The sequence below is a fragment of the Zalophus californianus genome, chromosome 7, assembly GCF_009762305.2.
Source record: "Zalophus californianus isolate mZalCal1 chromosome 7, mZalCal1.pri.v2, whole genome shotgun sequence".
Taxonomy (NCBI): Eukaryota; Metazoa; Chordata; class Mammalia; order Carnivora; family Otariidae; genus Zalophus; species Zalophus californianus.
Genome location: NC_045601.1, coordinates 103,437,973 through 103,462,918, shown reverse-complemented (window position 1 = coordinate 103,462,918; position 24,946 = coordinate 103,437,973). Strand labels below are relative to the sequence as shown.

The window sequence follows — 24,946 nt, the reverse complement described above, 5'->3', positions numbered from 1 at the left end:
CAAAAAGCTTCAGATTGGAGACACTTTGCTTTTCATTAATTTTTCTAGAAGCAAGAAAGGCAGCTGCGTGGAAGACGATGACTCACTTGCTTTGGCTGTACTGCTTCGTGTTTCTTTTGCCCACAGAGTCTTGCAGGATGTTATGCCAGGTAAGAAAAGGGAGGTGGGAGGAGAAGCCTGGTAGGAAAGCAATGGGAGCGAAAACCCGTCTGTGAGGCAGCTCCTACTTATCTGTGCTCAAGTGCAGGGAGAATGCAGTGGTCCAGCCAGAAGAAGTTGCAACGACAGGTATCCAAAACCCACTTTGGCTAATAGCCTCAAACTACTTTCGCTTTGATTTTTCCCTAAGAGTTCCTGAGATGCGACGAGACTCAAATGATTTGAGGTTGATAAACTCCTTTTTTTTTTCTTCTCATATCCTTTGATGGTGAAGCTTGTCATTGCTCATAACCAGGGGAATGCTACTTCCATGGAGGCACATGAAAATGTGGGGGTGGTGAGGGGGTGTCACAGTGACTGGGAGATACTTAACAGCAGTTAGTGGGCAGGACCTAGGAACCGTCTGGCTCAATGAAGCATTGTCCCACCCAAAATGAGATCTCTTTGAGAATCCTGAGCGTGAACACAATGGATGGGCCGGAAGGAGGAATGAGCCCCTCAGATAGTCAATGGTTAATCAAGGTTTAACTGGGATGAAGTTTGTAGCAATGTACTGGTTGTAAATTTTGTTGGGGCAGTGAGCCCTATGACGCTCTCTAGAATATTTTCCCTCATACCATAAGTCATTTTAATGTCCTTAACAGTTACTTACTTAAAATAAGGTGTGGAGGGTCATTGAGATAGATAGATGGAGAGAGAGACATCAAACTACTTTGATATTCTTGGGAATATCAAATTATTATTATTATTGGACTACAAGATCTGGAAGGGAGCTTTGAGATCAACTGGTGAAGCACCATCTCTTACATGAGAGGGAAACTGAGGCCCATGTCGTGGAATGTGATTTTCTTGAGGTTACATACTGATCCAGCCACAGGACCACCAAGGCAGGACCCCTGTTTCTTTAGATTCTGTTTCTTGTTCTTTCCATTATATTATGTGCCTTCTTGGCAGAAGCCTCCTTAGGAAAGAATGACTTTGGAAATTCTTTGTAGGAGTTTCCAAATGATACTTACTTTACATTTTAAGCAGTGTGCCACTGACCGGGAGTTTTCTCTATGATGCCCCTTCTCCCCAGCACTGAGCTGGTGCCTTGCTTTTGGGACAGGCTAAAGACTCCTTCAGAAAGACTTCCAGAAAGCATCCCAACCCCACAACTTGGTTCTCCTTCCCCTCTTCATTTCCTCATCCATATTTTCCCACAAGACAGAACGTGGAGAGTAGACAGGGCCTGGGATGTTGGTTTTATTTTCTTGGTTATTGGGGACCACCTTACAAACACTCCATACTTTTCTTCTCAACGTACAAGTTGCTGGATGCTGAGCTTCTGGGTGCTACCCCTCTCCTGACCTCCCTTCTCACTCAGGCCGCTTCTCAGGTTTAGCAGATTACAGGTTTCCAAAGGGTCTTTTTCATAGTATTCTGCAGAAGATTGCAGATGTCTGAAGCTGAAGGGGCTCATATTGGAGGCCACCCTAGAAGTGAAATGAACAGGAGGAGTTGGATGTGGATGTGCTTTGGCAAGTTAATTGGGAGGAAGTGAATCAGGTCCTTCACTTAAGAAGACAGAGTTTCCAGAATTCCTTGTAAATAGCACACCATGGTCTTCTGCCCACATATCTGATTAATATAATGTGACTTCATGGGGTTCTGTTTAATGGGCCAACGGTTATCCAGAGTTGTTCACTTTGAAGTGCTTTAATTGTGGTGTATTAGGGACCATGGCCCTCTCAGAATGGGTTTAGGGCATCACTTCCCCACACCCTACGTCCTTGCACGTGGGCTGACTTGGTGGAAAGGAAAGGACAGTGTCATAGGATTGAGAAGAGCTGTGTTCTAGACCCAGGTCTAAGAAGAACCCCTTGCGTGGCCTCAGGTAAGTCACCTCTTCTATCAAAGACTCACCTTCCTTACCTTTAAAATAAAAAGGTCTTTCAAAATGCAAAAAATTACATTTTATTATTCTTGTTGGGTCAAAAGCCTTTAAGTCTTCCAGGTATATAATAAGGCTTGGATCTCTAGACTGTGAAACGAGAAGTCATTTTACATCAGGGCTTTCAAGGACATTGTATTTCACGAATCCTCGGTGATACCTTCTTCCCCTTGAACAGACCCTAAATGCTCAATTCAGATTTTCCATAAATTCTTATTGGTAGAGAAAATGGAAGATTCAGGCTTATTTCTTGATAACATAGAGAGAAACAATATTTTGAAGGGGAAAGGGACATGAACTCCACATGTTACTCACATAGCTAAGTCACTGAGTTTCTAGGTTCTTCCCTGGTGGTTTAGATCTTGGAATGCAAGTTGGAGAATTGGACCATGGCTCTTCCTAGCCACTAGAGAGCAAACTTCTGGCACAAAAACAGGACATTTCAGTCTCCTTTTCATTCTCTCTTCGCACACACACAAACACATACATGTATGCACATGTATATACATACATGTTTATGTACACATACACACATATGTGTGAGACACAGAACTAGCAACGTAGGGGGATATAAAAGACACAACACACAACCCATGTTCTTAAGGAACATACAATTTAACTGAAAAGATAATATATGCATATAAAAATGGTTAGATAGTAAATAGCAAGTAAGTGAGTATGTGCATGTATAAGAAGCATTGAATGAGTGCTATAGTGGTATATATAATAAATCTTACAGGAGCCAGAGAGAGAGAAGGATGTATCATTTAGAACTGGATCAGGAAAGACTTCTTGGAAGGGACAAACTTGAGCTTTGTATGTCATAGATATTCAGTAAGTCCCTATTCAGAGAGTAATAATGCGAGCTAAGTCTTAAATACCACTTCCAATATTCCAGGCCCCATTCTAAGTGTTTTTCATAGGATGATCTCATTTATTCTTCATTAAAGTGCTCTGAGGTATCACACAATTATAATACTATCATTCTTACCCTACTTTACAGATAATGGAACTGAGGCCTGGAGAGATGAACTTTTCCAAGGTCTCAAGTAGTGGTATTGGGATTTGAACCCAGGTAGTCTGTTCCCAGAGTATACCCCTTGACTACAATGTGTGACTGCCTCTCAGTGAAGGTTCCAGTCTGATATGAATGGGTGGGATGAAGAGGGGTTTTTACTCAGGAGAGATGGGAAGTGCTCATGATAGGGGGAAGCCTAGATTTGGAGGGGGTTTCCTTAAAGAACAGGAATACAAAATTACAAATACAAAATTAAGGGAAAAGTGATTGTCTACTTAAATTGAGGAAAGTAATTACAATAAATTTCAAATTTTACAACAAATTTAGAAATGCTAAAGAGTTTTACATTCAGCAATTACTCAGCATTATTCAGTAATAAACCCAGTAAAATCACAGTATTTTTATTCATAAACTGCCCACATCTTTTTCTCTACATTTTTGGCTCCATACTTGCATGTCAATAATTTTATAATATTTTTTTTCTGTAGAGAAAATAGAAAGATTATTCAGTTTTTCCTCCAGCATTGCTGATCAAATTTGTTTTTTATTATTGCTAGTTTAGAAAAATATCTTTCAGCTTCTCCTTTCATTATTAGTAATGCCATGTAAATATGTAAGACTGTTGTCAACTTTGGGAAAGCATCTAACAAGTTTCTTTCAAATATGAGCTACAAGGTGTCCCAGAACACTTAGAATTTTCTAGTTCTGTGACTCATTGTAAATACTATATTTTTAAGAATTGTAAATATTCTAAAAACGAATGCCACTTACATGTCGATGTCCCCATTGTAATGTGGAAATGACTGCAAATTTCATAACTATATCCTATTAAATTCAAACTAGATGGATCCCCAATTCAACCTTTACTTGTCCAGATTCCATAAATACCTACAGCCTCTCTGGTGATATCCATCCAAAATGAGGGAGAGTGTGAAGGAAGGCAAAGTGGAGTGGCAAAAAATAGTGGTCCGAACAGAAGATGGTTAAACTGTTTGGCTTTGAAAATTTAATAAAATATACAATTGTGTGAACACATTGCTGGACCCTCTGTCAGTGTTTTGAAAGGGCCCATACAAGCAAGGGATTCCAAAGCTTAGCCTCCATTAGCTTCCACGTAATTCCACCTCTGCTCTCGGTGTATTTCTTGGATAGAATTCTGGTCCTTCTTGCTGGAGAGGAAGGAGGGATCCTGCTGAGTCGCAGCAGGAGAGAAAACTGTCCAGACTGATGACAAAATGATGACGTACTTCATGGTCTCGGCTGTTGGTGGTGGCCTGGCATCAGAGATGATCTGGATGTGGTCATTAGTCTGTGACTAAAGTGGATCTTTGGGCTGGCATTGCAACAGTTAGTTTTCATGTGGATTTTGATTTTCCCTTTCTAGGTTGCCAACAAAAGCAAGGAGAAGATCTCTGCCAGGCCACATGGTATGTTGGCAGTGGTTAGTAATCAAATGGAAGTTTTTGTTTATTTATTAGGACAGAGAGCCATGCTCAGCCCTCTCTTGATGGTATGACAGATGGGACTCCCTGATGGCTCGCATTTGGACTCTTTAGTTTTAGTTTTCTCATATTAAATTGTACCTTTGGCCCCTGCTCCCCTCTCCTCCCAGGACCCTCTGCGTCATCCTGGCCAGAGAGTTCTTTGCCATGAACTCTTTCAATTGAGCCAGGCCAGCCTGGAGCAGTGGCCAGAGCAGGGCTGTGAGAACTCATGGATGATAGAACTCATTACGAAGTTCTGGAGCTGAGAGCTTTCTCAAAGAACATGGGGTGCACTGGCTTCCATACTGTGTTCTGGGGAGCTGGAGGACTCTGAGGGAGTTGTGGGGTATGCGAGACCTTGTGCACTGAACGTGGGCTCTCCCTTGTCACTTCAACTGGGGAAGTTCCACTTTTATTTGTTTTATACGTTTGAGTTCTGGATAAGAGTTTGTTGGAGACAACAGGTGTTTGTCACTGAAATAGATGACGATCACTGATCTCTTGCAATCTTCCTCCACTTTGTGAAGAAAATACATCTGATGTCCACGGGGTTTATGTGTCCTCCTTATGCTGACACCTTGGTGATTGGCCCCTTCAGTGCAGAGCCCTGAGCTCTCCATCTGATGCTGGTACCTTTTATTTCCCCAGGTGTATGTGATGGTGTCTGTGTAGACAATTCCCACTGCAGCCAACCTTGCCCTCCTGACACTCAGGGGAATACGGGATTTTTATGCAGGCAAAAGAAATGGCACAAGATCACTGAAACCTGCCGGACTCTTAATGCCTTCAACATCTTTGAGGTAGTATCCTTTTTCTCACACAGAGGGGAGCCCCAAATTAGCAAAGCCTAGCATGGTCAATAAGAGAGAGGGGGAGCATGAAGCAGGGCTGGTAGGTGAGTGCTTTTTAACATGAATAAACACCTACTCATTTTCTCTCTCTGCATGAGAATGGAAGTCCTAAATTTGGGCATCTGAAAGTCTGTGCTCTGGGCTCCCACATGCTTCATGACACAAAGGAACCTGATCCTCAGCTCAGAGCTACAAGAGCTGTCGAGAATGATCATGGCCTACTTCTCCATCTTTGCTCTTAGCTCTTTACTACAAAGCCTCGGTCCTCAAGTACCCTTCTCTGACCAGCAGCATGGGCCACCCTGAGAACTTTTATTTGTTTATTTTTTAAAAAAAGATTGTATTTATTTATTTATTTATTTGACAGAGAGAGAGAGCAAGAGAACACAAGCAGGGGGAGCGGCAGGCAGAGGGAGAGGGAGAGGGAGAAGCAGGCTCCCCACTGAGCAGGGAGCCCAAGGCGGGGCTGGATCCCAGGACTCCGGGATCATGACCCGAGCTGAAAGCAGATGCTTAACGACTGAGCCACCGAGGTGCCCCTACCCTGAGAACTTTTAGATATGCAGGCCCCACCCCCCAGACCTGCTGAATCTGAAGCTGCAGGTTATCGAGATCCCCAGGTGATTTCTGTGTTCAGTAAAGCATGAGGAGCAAGCTGACCTAAAGGGAAGGACTTCATTATCCAACAAATGAACCTACTTCCATACATACTTAAGTAATGACACATTTTAAAAAAATCAAATTTTGATAAATAAAATCAGGTGAAATATTATTTCTTCTCTTTTTGTTTCTTTCACTCCTCTTCTCCTAGGGGCTTCACCTTTCTGAAGTTCAGCTCGATTCCTTCAGAGAAGTCAGCGCTTTTGCATCTCTTTTGTCCTAGGGAACATTCCCCATTTGGTGGTTTTGGGGGTGACCGGGGGAGTGCCAGTGGATGCTGTACCTGAAGTCCCCGACCAGACTTCAAAAGACTGCCCACCCCAGGGTGTCCATCACCGGGCCCCCCCTAATTTGAGGAATCTGGGCAAAGATACACATAGAGACCCATGTACCATATGTTTTAATATCTAAATGCTTTAAATCAAGCTTCCAGACTGCTAAGTAAAATATGTTCTGCTGGTCTCCCAACAGATTCTATCCTGCACCTTCAGGGTGGTGGAAAGCCAAGGTCACATGCTCATAACCCTGAAAACCAGTGTCCCTTGGCCATCTCTCAGGCCTAGTGGTGAGCATACTGGTGGCATGCTCCATCCTTGGTAGCATAGACTTTGGGAAGAGGCCCATGCAGGCCCCGGAAGTGGGCTTGGGGTTGCTGAGCAGGGAATTTGAGTGTCTAGATGCTGGGACATGAGTTCAGAGTGGGCATATCCTCTAGGCCCCACAGTCTCTTCGTCTTGTGAGGGAGCAGGCAAAAGGAGGCCAAAAAAGGGTCCTCTAAAGTAAGGGTTGGCAATTTTTTTTTCCTGTAAAGGGCCAAATGGTTAATATTTTAGTCCTTGTGGGTCATAGGGTCTCTCTTGCGAGTATTCAACTCTGCCACTGTGGCAAGAAAGCCGCCATGGACAATACTTCAATAATGAGCAGCCTGGGTCCCAATAAAACTTTATTTACAAATACAGGCAGCCAGTCGGGGGCCATGTTTGCCCCCTGCTCTGAAGTGTGGGACCCAGAGCCTGAATCTGTGGCACAACCTGTTTATCACTATTTTCAGTCACTCTTTTGATTCATCCAAATCTGGTTCAGAATGTCTATGTTTAAAATATGCTTAGTAAAAATAAGCTTAAATGACATTAGAAATTTATCAGATGTCCAGGACATACATACGGTGTATATACACAGAAGCACTCTGAAGTGCTATGGTAGAGATAGCATTTGTTCTCTGCAGGGGGAGGGTTTAGGTGCAGTCAGTTGGCAACCTGGACCTTCGGTTTTCTGTTCACCTACCTTGGTATGGGGCAAGTTATCCCACAGCAAATTGTAAAATTGAAAAACATTTTGCAATGTACAATTGCATGATAAGGCTATGCCACATTTTATTAAAGGTACTTTCATATTCAAAGCAAAAGTAACCTAATACAAACTTTCTTTTTGCCCTTTCTTAGACAAATTCATATTCGGTTCAACCATTTGGAGGAAATACAATAGTAAAAGAGTATGCCAGAAAGTCTGAGACCATCACAGACATGCTGATGCAAAAGTGTCCGGAGGATTTGTCCTGTGTACTCAGAAACATTCAGCAGTCTCCCCGGATCCCGGGAAACATCGCTGTCATTGTGCAGCTCCTACACAACATATCCACGGTGCTATTGACAGGTGTTGATGAGGCGAAGATGCAGGTGAGTGACCTTGATTCGGTAGAATGACATTTTGGTGCAAAGGAATGCAGGTTCGCTGGAGTATTCTGTGGGCTTTTCGGGGTCTTTCACATCAGTGTCTGTGATGCCTTGGGTAGCAAATGCTCAGTAAATGTTCACCATAGAATAAGCAAGGGAAAATGGAAAAGGTGAACACAATCAATATGCGTTTAGAGACAGAACTTAATGGGTGCTGGGTCCGACACGGGAATCTTTTCCAATGTACATTTCAGCTACTGAACACCTATAAGAACCATTCTGGTTCCTGCAGAGAGAGTCTTTTCCTACTCTCACTTTTGAGTCAGAACAGGCTGCTAAAATGGAAAATAGCCGCATGCAAAGAAAACAGCCACACGTGTTTGCTGCAGAAGTGTGAAGTGGACCTGGATTCACTTCTTTTATTTTTGATCTTTGAGGCAGAGGAGAAAAAGGAGGTTCAGCCTCTGGTGTCACATTTCGGTTTGCTACGTTCCTGTCCAGGGTCCTGCATACAGTTGGGACTTAATAGATGTTCGTTGCATGATGGGTCCTCTGAGCAGGGTAGACAAGTGGCTGGCTTCACCCTGGTGTGAAGGGAAACCGATGATGTCAGTGAGCTTGGGGAAAGCTGCCCACTTGCCTGCCTCACAGGGAGATGCTTCATACATGACATGAGGGCAATTCCTTCCTCGCTCTATTCTCCGGCTCAAACTTCCATACCCTGGGGATTTCATTACGATGCTGATTCTGATTCACTAGCTCTGGGGTGGGCCCCGAGATTCCATACTTCTTTTTTTTTTTTTTAAGATTTATTTGTTTGAGAGAGAGAGAGAGAGCATGAGTGGGAGGGGCAGAGGGTGAGAGAGTCTTAAGCAGGCTCCATGCCCAACAAGGAGCCCCACACGGGGCGCGATCCCACGACCCTGAGATCATGACTCAAGCCGAAACCAAGAGTCGGAAGCCCAACCGACTCGGCGCCCCGAGATTTCATACTTCTAAGAAGTTCCCAGGGGATGTCTATGTGGCTGGCTGGAGGACCACACTTTATAAAAGTGAATCCTGACTGTCCTGGCAGATTTGGGTAGTGGCTCAGTACTAATGCTGTTTTTTCACTGGCAGAGTTACAGCATCATGGCCAACCACATTCTTAACAGCAAAAGCATCTCAAACTGGACCTTCATCCCTGAAAGAAACAGCAGCTGTGTCTTGCTACACTCGGTCAATTCCTTTGCAAGAAAGTTATTTATAAATAAGTATCCCATTGACATATCAGACGTCTTCATTCATACTACGGGCACCACCATATCCCGAGACAACGCTGGGAAGAATTTCACTTTTTCAATGAGAATTAACGACATGGGCAGTGAGGTCACTGGGAGGGTGCTGATCGGTAGAGATGAACTTCAGAAGGTGCCTGCTCCTTCCCAGGCCATCAGCATTGCATTTCCGACTCTTGGGGCCATCCTAGAAGCCAGTCTTTTGGAGAACGTCACCGTCAATGGGCTCGTCTTGTCTGTCATTTTGCCCAAGGAACTTAAAAGAATCTCACTGATTTTTGAAAAGATCAGCAAGTCGGAGGAGAGGAGGACACAGTGTGTTGGCTGGCACTCCCTGGAGAGCAGATGGGACCAGCAGGCCTGTCAAATAATTCAAGAAAACTCCCAGCAAGCTGTTTGCAAATGTAGGCCAAGCAAGTTGTTTACCTCCTTCTCCATTCTTATGTCACCCCACATCTTGGAGAGCCCGATCCTGATTCATATCACGTACATAGGCCTGGGCATCTCGATTTGCAGCTTGATCCTTTGCTTGATCATCGAGGCCTTGGTCTGGGGCCAAGTGACGAAGACAGAGATCTCGTACTTACGCCACGTGTGCATCACCAACATCGCGGCCACCTTGCTGATGGCTGACGTGTGGTTCATTGTGGCTTCCTATCTTAGTGGTCCCGTGACACACCACAATGGATGTGTGGCAGCAACATTTTTTGTTCATTTCTTTTACCTTTCTGTGTTTTTCTGGATGCTTGCCAAGGCACTCCTTATCCTGTATGGAATCCTGATTGTTTTCCATACACTGCCCAAATCAGTCCTGGTGGCCGCTCTCTTTTCAGTTGGCTACGGGTGCCCTTTGCTCATTGCTGCTGTCACAGTTGCTGCCACTGAGCCCAGCAAAGGCTACCTACGACCTGAGGCCTGCTGGCTCAACTGGGACATGACCAAGGCCCTCCTGGCCTTCGTGGTCCCAGCCCTCGCCATCGTGGTCGTAAACCTGATCACAGTCACACTGGTGATTGTCAAGACCCAGCGCGCCACCGTTGGCAGTTCCATGTTCCAAGAGGTGAGAGCCATTGTGAGAATCAGTAAGAATATCGCCATCCTGACACCGCTGCTGGGACTGACCTGGGGATTCGGGATAGCCACCGTCATCGATGACAGCAACCTGGCCTTCCACATTATCTTCTCCTTGCTCAATGCATTCCAGGTAAGTCTAGATGCTACTGACCAGGTAGTAAGTGGGAGAATTCAGGAAGAAGCTTTGTTATCGGAACTTCTGCAGTCATATTTCTTTATAAAAGACAATATATTCGGGGTAGCATATTGAGTCAGGAAATAAGCTATTTTTCCCCAGAAAGGCCTGGGTTCAAATCTTGCCTCTCTCACTTACTAATGTGTAAGGATCTCTTAAGATACTTGCTTAACTTTTCTGAGCCACATTTTTCTCACTTATAAAATGGGTATAATACTGCCCACCTTATAAGGGTGTTAGGAAAATGAAATAAAACACCGAATAGGAAGCACCAAGTACCAAAATGACCTAAAGATCATAAACAGCACAACAGTAAGGCTGAGCTCCTACTGTTTAGAAATTAAACATCACCACTTCCCCTAAATCCAGATACCTAACTGGAGGTATTAAAATGTGCATCTTTATTATATTTCTTTCCATTTAGAATTTTTAATTCCCATTGGAAACCATCTTATTTTAACGAGGCAAGTCATACAGAGTGATATTAAAGAGTTTCTCTTCTCTCACCTCTATGAATTAAGCAATGTTCACAGTTTCATGTGTCTTCTTGCCAAGTTTTTATGCTTATATACAAATATATTTTGACATATTATAGGGGTTAAAAATATACATTATTATGCACCTTACTTTTTCACTTAAAAATACATAGTAGCTTTCTATGAGGTTACTATGTATAAATATGTCTCTTTAGTGACTGTATAGTATTTCATATTCAATAATTCCTTACTGAAATTTGTTTGTTTTTCATTTTTTTTCTGTCATTGTGTACCAATGAGCCAAAGTTTATTCTACTGAATATTAAATATGTAGATAGGAACTGATTGATAAGAAAGCTTTGATTTTTCTAATGACCTTTAAAATAATCCTTTTTTCTGAATGTAGGCTTATTTGAAAATAAATGTTTTACCTGATGGATAATAGAGATTTGAAGTCAAATATTTTCTCCTTTTTCTCTTTCAAAAATGAAGCATACATAATTTCGTTTTACAATAAGCATTTTGACGCCTTCGCAAACAAGGTTAATAATAATAGGGGTGCCTCATCTTTTGAATCTCTGTTTTTATGCATTTCTATAGGAAAAAGATGAAGTGTATCCAACATTTTTTGTATAGCTTTTACCCGTGTTTATGCAGCTAGTCACAGATAGGGCTGGGATAACCACCTAGTGTTCTCAAATTTCTGTTCAGTGTGTCCCATGGCTGTCAGGAGCCCTTAAGGAGTTCATGTATCTACTCCTCTGCATTTCCCTTTCCTCGCCTCCCCCGGGGGCCATCTTGACTGTGAGTTTTGTTCTGGACTAGGCTGTGTGCATTTGCATTTTGTTACCATGAGCTCCTTTACCTGTGGTGACAGAATTAATTTGTAATTTCAATTCAGTTTCTGCCTTGACTCCTGCCAAGGAGGGTGGAGCTCATCTAAATGCTGGTACTAATGGAGGTGAGAAGCTGAGAGCGGGGTGTGGGTGAAGGGTCGACACTGGGGCAGGCCATAGGCACTGGTGTGCTGGAGCTGGTGTGTACTGGTTCAAGAGAAATGACTTCTATTTTCAGGAGTTTTGCCAACTGACCTCATTAAAAATTAAATATGTAAGCTTGTAATTAAATAAAACAAAGGTTTTGTGTAAGGTCCTACATCCTCAAAAGGCATTACTTACTAATTATTTGTCTACATTTTCCTATGCTCCTGAGGTTATTTGCATCTGTTGTATCTGTACGGTGGAAACACTGTATAATGATGTGTCCGCCGCTTCCTCCACGTTTGGTGATGTTGCATTGCTAGATTCAAGCCAGCCAGTGTGGGAGTATTTAACCATGGAGACTGGCAAGTGCTACAAATTAGGAGAGCTGGTTATTGCTATTTGCCAGCATGTCAGTGGGCCAGGGACACCCAGTGTGGGAGGAGAGAAAGGAGAGCCATCCATCTGCTGAGGTGGGGGACACAATCAAGCAAGAGGAAGGAAGCGGGACGAGCAGAATCTTAGGATGAACCGAGATGAGGGGCGCTGATGGAGCAGACAGAGAAGAGAGACCCCTGAACACACGGCGAGGTCCAGAAGATGTAGGAGAAAGACTTTTCTGGAGGTTTCCCGGTCCTAGCCCTGTTCCACTGGTTTTAAAGCTCAAACATCCCCCCCTTCCGCCCCCCCCTTTGCTAGGGAACTATTAGTATGTAGTCAGTTGCTGACTTGACTGCTTACTTTGTAACCCACAACTCCTGGTTGGTATCCTCTCTTGTATTTACTGAGAGTAACTGTAGGCTGGGTAAGATTTTGGGGACCCCCTCATAGCTGTTTTGGTGGGAGAAAAGTAAATGTCTCAGTCCATTTGGGCTGCTATAACAAAAACACCAGGGATTGGGTGGCTTTTAAATAAACAAATTTATTTCTCACAGTTCTGGAGGCTGGCAAGTCCAAGGTCAAGGCACACACAAATGCGGTGTTTGGAGAGAGCCCGCTTCCGGCCTCATGGACAGATAGCCATCCTCTTGCTATAACATCACATAGCAGGACGGGCAAGGGAGGTTTCTGGGGTCTCTTTTAGAAAAGCACTAATCCCTTTCATGAGAGCTCCACTCTCATGATCTAATTACCTCCCAAAAGCATGCCTCCAAATACCTTCACATTGGGTGCTAGGATTTAACAGATGAATTTTGGCGGGGGGATACGAACATTTCCTTCCATAACAGTAAAGCATATATTTTAAAAATTTGGAGAATACCTTGAGATTTATTTGCTCAAATTGTGCTTTATCTACCAAAAGAAATGCAAAGAAGCTGCTACCAGTGAATTTTTATCAATCAGATACTAAACCCTTGATTAATAATTTATCCACATTTTCTGAATGATGCTTTGTGTAACTTTTCCCAAGGTGGGACCAATGAAAAGTGGAATATTTCCCTGTTACATATTTATGACTGTACAAATGCAGGTTGCATAATAAAGCCATTAAACACACACACAGATGTAGACACAGGCACACACACAAATAAATACACAGAGACATCACATTTACTGATGATTTTGTGTCAAGCATTATGCTAAATTTTGCAGATATGAATATACTTAGCTTAGCCTTGAGAAATTGAAAATCTTATAAGGAGAGAAATTCCTCTTCATCCTTTAGCCAGAGGAATGTATTTTTTGGAGGAAACAGGCTAAAATTATGGTTCCTAGATATTTAAAAAATTTAATTCTTAGGCAAAATTCATGGAGATTCTGATTTAAAAATGTATTCCTAGTACTGAAACCAGGCCTGGATGTATTTGTCCCAAACATCTTTATACAAATGACACTTTATAACCTAATGGACCTTGCTATCTATGACATTTTCTTGGTAGACACAGCGACAGATTTCACTAGTTATCTTGTAGGCTAAGAGTGTCACACAGAAAAGCAATCCCAAAGAAGCTCTCCAAGCTTTGGAGTGCTTGCTGGACTGGCTGAATGGATAGGTATATTTAGTATGTTTGGGGGGAATGGATGAGTTTTATGGCCAGCACCAGTCTCTGTGAAATCCTCCACTTCTCAGGTAAGCTTTTCTTACAAATAGAGGTAGCAGTGGGTTTGGTGTTGTTCCTGCTGAGGACCACAGGGGTGCAACATCTTTATGATGCCATTTACATGAAACCCATGTGTCTTAATAGACCTCTGCCTGGGTAAGGGTTCACATTCGATTATGAAATCGAAGCAGCTTAACAAGGTGATGCCTTGTTAACCAAAGGTCATTATCTCATTTCTCTTCTCAGGTGAGCCAGGACCTGAGTAACCACACCTTCAGGAGAAACTGTCTAATGAATGTTGCAATCTATCACATTTTGAAAGTTGAATCTCTGAGTTTCTTTCTCCTTGTCTGAAAATGGGACAAATACTTTTCCTTCCTTCTTCCAGGGTGGTTTTGGGCCAATTCAAAGGGACTGTATCTATATAGGAACAGCTTCCTTTTGACTTTAATGGGGTCTGTGTTTGGATGGATGGTAAGGGATCTGAGAGCTAAGGAATTCCCTCCATGTCCTCATATTTGGAGCATCTGTTTCTGAGCACATGTTATGTGCTTAGCAGCTCAGTCTGTTTTGGGTCTTAGTCTTCTGAGGGTCCATGCAATTGATTTTTCTTTGCAAGTTTTATAACAATCTTTGGCTGTGGATGGGGAAGGAGGTTGAGAGTGTTAACAGAAGCTGAGCATAGCCACTTTTGCTTTTTTTTTTTTTTTTCCTGTGGAAGTTTCTTTCCTTATAGTTTGTCCAAGGATAGCAAGGTTGCTGTCCATGGTTAAACATCTCCTCTAGCTCTTGCTCAGACTATTATATTCTGGTGAGATATACATTGTGGTGAGCTCCTGATAAATGCAAAACACTTTTATTTTGCCCAATTTAAAAAGAAAATCCCATCATCTGGTATGGATCATGGACCTTGGTCTGTTTGATTTACTGAGGTATCCCAAGTGTGTGGCACATGCAAGATGCTCAGTCAAAATTCGTCAAATGGATGAATCTAGGTGTTGTGACCTTAAGAGAGTCAAAGATTTAATAAATTGTTTTTATTTTAGGTGTTTGTTTTTTTTTTTTTTTTTTTTTTTTTTTTACCAGAATAAGAACTGATGAGTACTGGTATTTAAAATGACTCTTCTTCCCTCTTCTGTCTTTCTCAGGGCTTCTTCATCTTGGTGTTTGGAACAATCCTGGATCCCAAGGTATTGTAAATTCTTCTTCTTCTTCTTCTTTTTCATTATCAGTACTTGGCCCTGAAATCCTCACTTGTAAAGACCACTTATTGAGCATCTTTGACCTCAATCATTTGTGCAGACACTTGCACACAGCATCACTCTTCTTTATGATGCAAGTAAAATCGACCCTCTGGCAAACTCCTACGGAGCTAAGCATTTTATGTATGTCAGCTCTAATCCTTAAAACAATCTTGGGTATTTTTATTTTCAGTTTTATGGATGTGGACACTGAGACTCAGAGTGATTAAACTTGCCCATGAGCTCTACAGAAACCCATTCTAACAAGTTGAAGGAGAAAGAGGATTTATTAAGTCTCACAATATCATCTTCGGGAAGGTCTCTCTGGCTTGGAGGCTCAGAGGCTACGCGCCAGGAACAATTCCCAATCTAGAGCACAGAACTAGACCGAGTGCTCCTCCCACTTCCCTGGGCACAGACAGCACAACTCATTCTCAGGCCCATGTCAGGCAGCAGATGCTGAGCTAGAATTGCTGTTCCTGTTTGTCCTGGAGGTCACTTCCACCTAGCCTGTGGGGTCCACTGGCACCTGCTTCTTTGCACTGTCATGACTGATTGGCTGAGTCCAGGTCACATGGCTGCACCTCCGCAGCAAGGGAGGTTGGGACAGTGAGTTCCACCTTAAAGAGCAGGAGACTCAGGGAAGGGAATTTTCCAATTGCAGATTGAGTGTGTATAGGTGGTGAAACGAAACATGCATGAAATATCAAACGTTTCCTCAGGCTTCTGAGCTCACCCTCTTTCCTTTGTACTGTGCTGCCTCCTAGAGTGAGCAAAGTAAACAACTCTCTCAAATGTAGTTGCAAACACCTTCACTGCAGGGTTGATTTTTAATTAATTCTATTATTAAGTTAATAGCTGAGGTTTATGAAAGAGGCATTTCACACTGGTCCTTCCTTTATCTTGTTATTAGAACACCATATTGACCTAATAAAAATTATTTAGAGGTGGTAGAGTATTGGTGTTTCAGTCTTTCTATTTCTGTGTACTAATTCTGCGCCACTGGGAGAGTTCCTTAATTCTCAGGAACCCAGATCCTCCAAACGGAAAGCAGAGATAATGATGATTTTCCTGCCTCTTCTGCTAGATCCTGGTAAAGAACAAATGTGATTTTGCAAGTGAAAAAACACAGAGCATTTAAGGTAGTACACAGTTGTATACCATATGATTATTTTTTTATTAATCATAATACCACAACTAGCATTTATTGTCAAAGCATCAGCAGCAGAATTATTATTAATTTACCAAGTGTCATGAGATGTGCAAAGAACTCTAAGACATAGAACTTTCTATCAAGATCAAAACCTCTTACATTTAACATTATAGTGTAAAAGGTCAAGATTCAAAGATGTCACAGGACCATATATGATTAATTGACATAAAGTTGTTTATGCCAGTAATCCTCACATTTTTTTTTAGGATCAGTAAAAAGCAGTGAACATATGTCCCCAGATGGGTTTATTATCAATTTACAAAGTATGTATTTTGCACATAATGAAACATAAAATTTAAAAAGGATGAGAAAGAAAGAAATGTAAATAGAAGGTCCAGGTTGTCTCCCCATATCCCCATGGACCCTTGAATGCACAGCCCCCAAGTCCCAGGGAGTGCTTCTCCCCCTTTGGATGTCATGTGTGACAAAGAATCCTGCATTTCCTGGGAAGCGTGAAGTCACTCTGAGCTGGAGGAGTTAGGTACCTCTTAGCTGTGAAGGCCTTGGAAGGTGAATGACATTTTATGAAGTAGAAGGGAAGATGGAATAGAAATAAGACAGCGCCTGCATTCAGCACAAGAGGTGTAGGGAAAATGACAGGCTGGTCTGGAGTCTGGACACATGAAGTCAAGTCTCAGTTCTTCTCAGGAGTCAACTGACTTTGGATGTCACTTCATCTCCTGATCTTACTGTCCTCAGTTGTAAAATGGAAATAATAGTATCTATTTTATAGGATTATTTCTTGAATAAAATGAGATGATAGGCATGAAAATTGCTTTGAAGAGTTTTTAAAAAATATATGAATATAAAACAAAATATAATTTAAGAAACAAAATGTATTTGATATATTAATAAATTATATATAAGCATGCCTTATTAACATTATATTAATATATATTATATATCATGTTAGTAAAATATACGATATATTATATATTACTTAATACATAAACATGCTTTATTAGTATATTATATCAATTTATATTATTATTGATTACATTAGCATTAATATACGATATAAAATTATATATGATATATTATTTAATATGTATTAAATATATTTACATTTCATATTTATATTTATGTGAAATCTAGTTAATATATATTTAGAAAACAAAATATAATTGTTATTTATTATTCTTATTTTCTTCATTCCACGGACTTTTGCTAGGTTGCATAGGATTCTTTTTTTTTTTTTTAACTATGGATCGGCCTCTAGAAAGGGTTGTTTTTTTTTTTAAGATTTTATTTATTTATGTGAGAGAGAGAGAGCATGAGCAGGGGTAGAAGGGCAGAAGGGCAGAGAGGCAGAGGGAGAGAGAGAGAGAGAAGCAGGCTCCCCACTGAGCAGGGAGCCCGACGCGGGGCTCCATCCTAGGACTCCGGGATCATGACCTGAGCCCAAGGCAGACACTTAACCGACTGAGCCACACAGGCGCCCCTAGAAAGGGGGTTTCAAATAACAGACAAGCTACGGGAAATGTCTAACTATTCAAGTGCTCCGAAAACCTACTCCCAAAGCAAAATCAAAGATTCCTCCAACTTGTGGCAAACTGTATTTCTTAGCCACGGGGTTCATGTTTAAGGCCTCTGAGTAGGAGCTCCTGTGCCAGCCTCATCTCCTTATGTCGCTCTCTCTCCCCACCTTCTCCTGAAGCACTCCTCCCAGTTACTGACCCCAACACCACCTACGGCCAGGGCCTGGCTGGTCACACACTCTCTTACCAGAGTGTTCGCCCGGCTTGAACACCTGTGTTGACTTCTCATAATCTTTTAATTCTTAACTCCTTTTTTTCTCTCTCCAGATAAGAGAAGCTTTAAAGAGTCGAGTAACTTCTGCAAAATGGGTCTCCAGAATATCTGAGGTAAAGCCTTCATACTCATTATTGCATGTGGAGGGTTGCTAAAACTGTCACCCCAACGCTCTGTGGTATGGGGTGTTTCCGAAGTGCCCCGTGAGTACCTCTTTGAGCTGTTCAGATTCTTTCTGGAGTAGTGGCACCACATCCAAGGAGAGGAAGGCAGACTTATATGCATTTAGAAGAGAGTGGCCAGGCAGGGGATGGGGGTGGGGGCTTGCTGCGGGGGGCAAACCTCAACCTAGGCAGCAGGAGAGCAAGCCCATGCCGAAGCACAGAAACGAGAGCAGAGAGAATCTGATCTTCCTGTGACAGCCTGCTCCTTCTCTCTGACTCCAGTTGGCTGAGCCACATACAAAGTGAGGAAGTCCAGGGAAACAAATTCTGCAGCTACACAAAGAACTTCCTAATAGCTTGATTTTCAAGAGGGGCTGGTTGCCACAGTTACTGGAGGTGTAAAGGAAGGCTGGGGCTGGCTCAGCGGTGTGGTAGAGAAGGCTCTACAGTCTAGTAGCATACATGCCCTTTCCTTGACCTTCACTCGCACAGTGCAGAAACCATGTATTGTTATGCCAAGCTTCGACCCCTCAGCTGTTCTGAGTGAGGGAAACATGGGAAAATGTTTGAATGGCAGCAAAAGGGACATCAGGGTTGGCCCAGGGGACGTTCCCAATCACAAGAGAAGTTTGGAGTGTTCCACGCCAACACTGGATGGGATCCATAGCCACAGTAGGGCCACACCCTGTGGCCCTGAGTGGCAGCACTGCCCCGCCCCGTATCCCTTGCCTTTCTAGTCTCTCTTTTGATTTCCTTCATCCCCCTTTTACCTTCCCTCCTTTCTCTTCCCTTTATTTTCCTAGGTCCTTTGGTGTTACTCCTACCCAAACTTGGTCCTTGGTCCCCAAACCTGGGGGATTGTTGACCCCTCCCTATCCTTTCCAGCTGAAACTTTAAAAAGCTACATTTTATTGAGAATAAACATCAATAGTGATTTAAAGCAGGGGATCTCAACCTTAGCCAAAGATTGCAGTCAAGTAGGCAGCTTCCAATCATGTTGCCTGAGTGCCACCCCTGGAGAGCCTTACTGGATTGGTCTGTGGTGTGTCCGGGAATTTTACAAGCTCCCGAGGTTGTTCTAATGTAGTTGAGGCTGGGACCCTCTCATCCACGCCTTCCTGAAGTACCTAGCATTGTACCTATTTGCTCTAACCAGCCTGCCTGGCGAAAGTACACCCCGCGCCCCCCAACCCAGCACCACACTGGTCTGCCTGGTGCTCTCTCAGAGGCTGGGCTCTTGCAATCCCTTCGGATTTAGCATGGCTCCTTTCTGATGGGATTTCCGTACCAATCCATCCAGCCACACAGAGCTACTCCGCCCTTCGGTGCGATCCAGAAATAGTCATTTGGCCCACTTCTCTTGGTGGTTTTTATATAAAAGAGATAAGTCAAGATTATACCCAGAACTTTATTATCAGTTTGTTGGTTGTTGGAGTCCGTGGTTTTCAATGTGGGCTGCACCTTAGAAACACCTAGAGAACTTTCAAAAAATACCACATACACCCAAGAAAATTTAAACCAGAAACTCTTGGGGTTAGGGCCTGTCACTTTTTAAAAAAATTTTTATTTATTTATTTTTAAAAGTCTCCAGTGATTCTGATGAGCTCCCAGGGCTATGAACCACGGGTCTAGGAACTGGGTAAATTTATGCTAACTTCTTGCAATCCTTCCTCTGCCCACTAGCTTTAGGCTCTTGCAAGTCAGTTCCTCCTCAGAGGAAGTAGGCTTATCATCTGTCTTCTCTCCTGCCTTGTAGACCTGGGCTCCCTGTGTAGCAAACTCCCACAGGCCAGACTGAACTCTGTCCCCTCGCAGTACCTGCCTGTGGGGTGTCAGTCCTGGCTCCCCATACCCAGGATACAAAATGTGCTTGTCTGCGTTCTTTCTACATCCAGTGTGGTGCGTTAGTCTATGCTCATGTGGGGATCATCCTACTGGCGAGTTAACGCATTACCTGTCCTAAGCAACATTTCCCGAAAAAAGGCTGTTTTAGACTCAGGTGCATTATAAAAGGATGACTGTAACGTGGAAGGTTCCAGCAGACCAGCTGAGGAGAGCTATTTGACGGCTAGGAGGCATTCTAGTGTTGCTCGGTCTCTCCACACCACTCACCTGCCTCCTCCCACCTTCCTCCCACACGAGGGACCCCACAGGCGAGAGAGCCAGGCCAGGTGCGGGTGGAGGAGTCCTCACACCAGCTGGTTCCTGTGTTGTCAGCAGTGCTAATATAAAGCAGGAGGGGCTGGAGTGAAAGGATAAAATCAATTGCTGTAGGTCACCATTCTCTATGTGCTTTGAATAATTGTGATAATCGAAAACAGACTAATGATGGTTAAGTGCAATTGTACTTTTGTCATCAACAGAACCTTTCTACTGATTTCTCTTGTCACCCCACCAAAGGGCCAAGCTAACAAACCCGGCCATACTCCTAACTTGGGAGGTGAGTGCGAAAGAAGGGGGTTCTCAAAGACATGCCATCTGTATGACCTTTCTTTTAAAAACAGCACAATGTGAGTCATAATTAGGAATGATTTCTTTCTTGATTGAAAGGATTCTTATACAATCCATTCTCATCTAGGTATGGTTAAAGTTATGTTCACACTTCTAATGGTTGCACTACTGAAATTTTTGTTGTTGCTGTAAAATAATGAGGCGTATCTGAGAATGGTAGTAAGTCAGCCTGAGTGCCTTTTAGGGGGGCAGTGAGCAGAGGTGCCAGTTCTCTGTGGCTGCCGCCCCCTTCCTTCCCTAGTCCCCCATCCCCAGGGCGTGAGACCAACAATAGCTGCACATATCCCACTGTGGCCCCTCTCTTTCCCTAGTGTGAAAAGATCAAGGAATTATCATAAACATTATCTGTGTGAGGCCTCAGGGATAATGTAGAAGTTCACTCACTTTTGAGGTAATGTCTGAGAGACAGAGACATAGAAACAGAGGGAAGGGGGAAACAGAAATACAGAGCCACTGAGGGGCGTGGTGACTCTGGGTTGTAAGAGAACCACCCAGATACGTGGACATGTGCAGACAAGTCTTCCAATCCTCCGTGTCCGTGTCTCTATAGATCTAGAGAGAGAAGATCAGACAGGGAGATGGAGACACCCACCACAGGATACCCACATTCACAGCGAGTCAGAGAGACGCAGAGAGAGGCCAAGGGTTACAGAGAGAAACCCAGAAAAATACAGAAAGAAACAGAGATGTATAGAGAGACTGAGGCTCACTCAGAAACACATAGAAAGTGACAGAGACAGAGCAGAGGGAGATGCAGAGAGAGGTGCTCAGAAATCCAGACAGAGCTTCCCTCCCCCAACCCCAGTACATCGGGGCTCCAGTAAGCCGTGTGTGGCTCGGTGTGGCCGAGACTTTCTGTGGCGGCCCAGGGCCTTGTACAAAGAAAGGGGTCTTTTCCAAGAGGAAAGGAAGTGGTCCAGCTTACAGAAAGACAAGGGTTGTAACTCAGTGTTTGTAGGCAACAGAAAACCAGCCTATTCCCTGGATTCCAGTGATTTAAGAGACTCCCATTTGCCCAGGGGACTCGACCCAAAGGGGCTTATTGTTCAAGAAAGAGTGAGCCCAGAATGCAGCTGTTGTGAGGCTTTGGGTTCTTGCCGCTTGTACATTAAAGTTGTGATTTTCTGTTCTTGACAAGGTCATACGTTCCAGGAATGGCAGAGCCCCAGGAAAAATGTGCTTCTTCCCGTCTTCTTGCCTCCGGGGAGTATGAAGGAAGGCTCCCATGCTGTGGTGCTGATGGAAGAATGCATGAAGTATGGGAAGGCTGGAAGGCCCCCCTGGCTAAGCTGTTCTTCTCTGCTAAACATTTCTCCCCAACAACTGTCAACATACATGTATATATGCCATGCCAGGCATCCACAAGGGAACAGAAAGACAAAATGAGCTGCAGCAGGACCTTGGTCCTGTTGGAGCCTCCAGCTCCATGCTGTTGGGTCATGTTTATCCTCAGGACAAGAGTCTGGTTCATCTTGGCCAAGGTGGCCTGGGATGTCACCTGGCTGGTTTCTGTGGGTTGCTAAGGGAGGGGCCCTCATGAATAGTCACCAACAGTTGGGCTGACTCTAAGTAGGTCATTGCTGGTTCTGTGTACAAAAGGAATCCAACTGCCAGCATAGTCCACCTGTCCAAATTTAAATGGATTACACAGTTAACCTGGCTTGGTCTTGGATGAAAGTTGGCCGTGAGCTAAGTGAAAAACATAGAGGTTTTGAACCAGAAAGATGCTCGTTGTAAGTTATGGAGTCTGGAGCCTGCAGTGATGGGTCATAGCTAATCCAGACCTAGAAACTCAAGTCTGCAGGCTTCCAGCTCTGGACTTGCTCCTCAAGACACGGAACCACTGAGGGACTCTGTCTACTCTGATGATGTAAGATTAACCCTCACCAACAATATGTTTTTTTGAAACCAGTGATGAGGAAGGGAGACTATCATATTTCAAGTACAGAGCTGCTCATTTTCTTAATCTTGTAGGTAAACAAATCGATGTTCAAACAAGGAGCCCCCCAATAGGAGAGCACTATAATAGGTAGAAGCTCCTTTGGGGGTGGGGGGAAGCTCCTTTATAAAGCAGGCACCCAGGCTGATGCATCAGAAGGAAATGAGTGGATAAAGGAAAAGGGGGCAGTGAATAGCCCCTAATTATCCTAGCAAGAAGCCAGTGTTAATGATGTTACATTACAAAAGGGAAAGTGAGACACACTTTGTGAATGAATGGGGTCTCTCTCTTTCTTTTTTACTGTAAAAAACCTTCTCTAAGTAAGGAAGATTGAAAAAGCAAAAAATATAAGAAGTCAATCAGAAGGTAGAAAAATACACCAACCTGCAGAGTAAGTCATCTTTCAAGTGGCATTGCTTATCTTGTGACAACAGTCACATTTTTCTCAAACGAAGTCAGAAAGGGATTTTAACTTGACATTTCCCTAGTTATTTCTGTCGAGTCTCTTCCAGGGAAGGGAGTGGGGTAGGCACAGTCCCGGTTTTCATAACTCAGAGATCTCAGTACAAAGAAATGGGACTTACCCAGAGTCAAGATATTTAAGTGAGGATGGAATCTCATGAAGCCAAATAGTTATAGGATTAGAAATCTGGAAAAACTTTAAAAAGGACTGGGTCCAATGGCCTCATTTTATAGATGGGAACTCTGGGCACAAACAAGAGAGAGAGATTGGTCTTTCATTTGTATGTGCATTAAGCAGGGAACAGTCCCATCTAGGATGAAAGCACGCTTACTCAGATGCAGAGCACCTCTTAGGATGGGTTGGCAGTAAAGGCACTCGGCCTTGGGATTATTATTAACCAAGAAAGGGCCCATGGATGCTAACAGAGAAACTCCAGAAGTTTTTGGAAATCCTTGAAGAAGTTGTGCCCTCTCTCCTGCTGCCCACAATTCAGTCTGTCCCCTCCTGAAAGATGTCAGTGAACCGCACGTTTAGGGTGACTATGGAAGACCCTGAATGGAGACATATTCAGTGCCCTGCTCACACCTCACCGAGGAAGTGACTTGGTCAGGTGGCTCAAGGAGAAACTGGTGCTACCAGTGTCTAAGGCTGATTCGTGGTTAGACACTTAAGACATGATTCTTGGGGAAGTTATTTAAATTCCTTAGACTTTCATTTTCTCTCCCGTACGTTGAAAAAAATAGAGTCTACCTCATAGGGTTGTTGCAAAGATTAAATGAATACGTGTAGGTAAAATACTTAGAATAGTATTTGGCCATCGAAATGTTAGCTGTCTTTGTTAAAGTACCTATGAATTCACGTACATACACAGACACCAGCAAACACACAGCCGTGGCCTTGTGCAGGAGTCTGGACATTGACACCCTCATGGAAGTTAGTTCATTGACTTCTAAATAAAAGAATTAAGCATTTGATTCAGTCTGTTCAACATCAGGGGGATCAGCCAGCAAAATCTGCTGAGCTTATCATTGGACAGTTCCCTCATTCAGTGTTACCATGGTTGTAATACAGAGTCCCCTGCCTGGGAAAGACTCTGGGGTTCTATTCAGGGCACACTGTCTGAGCTCTGCTTTGCTTTTCGCCTTCTCTGTGAAGTCTTCCCTGATGAGTCCATCCAGAAGTGCTGATGGTCCCCATCTGATTCCTATAATAGTTATAATCTGTGCCACTCACTTTATATTTATTGTGTTTTATTGTTTATTCACTTTTAATCTTTTGGTGTGCAAATATTTTCTTTCTCAGATAAGACTGTAAACCTTTGGGGATTGGGTTACTCGCTTGATTTGCTCACTATGTTACTCCCTTTTGTACGCCCGAAGTGCAGAGCAGGTGTGTTGCACAAAGAACATGTTCAATAAAAGCCTCTGATTACACAACCGCAGGATTGATGATACTGGCTTTTCCAGTTCCCAGATGACCCGGTACTCAACTAGCAACCTCAGGAGAAATGACCTATTTCCGCAAATGTGGCCTCCTTAGTCGTCATTATCATAAAGATGTAACAAAATCGCCTTTCCCTTATTTCTCCTTCATGTCAACACTTCCCCTGGTGATATTGAAGTGGCGGTTTTCCTTAGGTTCTGGGGCTCAGAGGAGGGTATGTAAATAGGAGACACTAGGATCCGGATGTGTGGGCTTTGGTGGTGAGAGAGGAAATCCAGCCGGGCTACCTTGTCAGAAATCAGACCATGTGAAGTTTCCTAATAACTGCGCCTTCTGTGTCTGAATTGCCCCCGGTCATGGCCCGAGGCTCAGTAAGAACTCTTGGCCCGGTTATTAAAAAATAAAACGAAAATCTCTT

At 43.3% G+C, this 24,946-nt stretch overlaps 1 protein-coding gene across 1 annotated transcript; it reads left to right on the top strand.

The window, feature by feature from the left end:
- The first annotated feature begins 54 nt into the window (after window positions 1–54).
- Window positions 55–24,463, top strand: ADGRF2 (adhesion G protein-coupled receptor F2). Its single transcript, XM_027602951.2, has 8 exons — window positions 55–149; window positions 4,495–4,537; window positions 5,243–5,394; window positions 7,548–7,781; window positions 8,898–10,259; window positions 14,951–14,992; window positions 18,062–18,121; window positions 21,822–24,463. The coding sequence occupies exons 1-8, from the start codon at window positions 78–80 to the stop codon at window positions 21,894–21,896; spliced, it is 2,040 nt and encodes a 679-aa protein (XP_027458752.1). The 5' UTR covers window positions 55–77; the 3' UTR covers window positions 21,897–24,463.
- The last annotated feature ends 483 nt before the right edge of the window (window positions 24,464–24,946 follow it).

What these genes read in the sequence shown, in the direction of transcription:
- ADGRF2 (XM_027602951.2), top strand. Translation starts at nt 78, where the DNA reads ATGACTCACTTGCTTTGGCTGTACTGCTTCGTGTTTCTTTTGCCCACA. An exon ending in ATGCCTTCAACATCTTTGAG is followed by an intron (nt 5,395 to 7,547) that starts GTAGTATCCTTT and finishes GCCCTTTCTTAG; the next exon opens with ACAAATTCATATTCGGTTCA. An exon ending in TTGATGAGGCGAAGATGCAG is followed by an intron (nt 7,782 to 8,897) that starts GTGAGTGACCTT and finishes TTTCACTGGCAG; the next exon opens with AGTTACAGCATCATGGCCAA.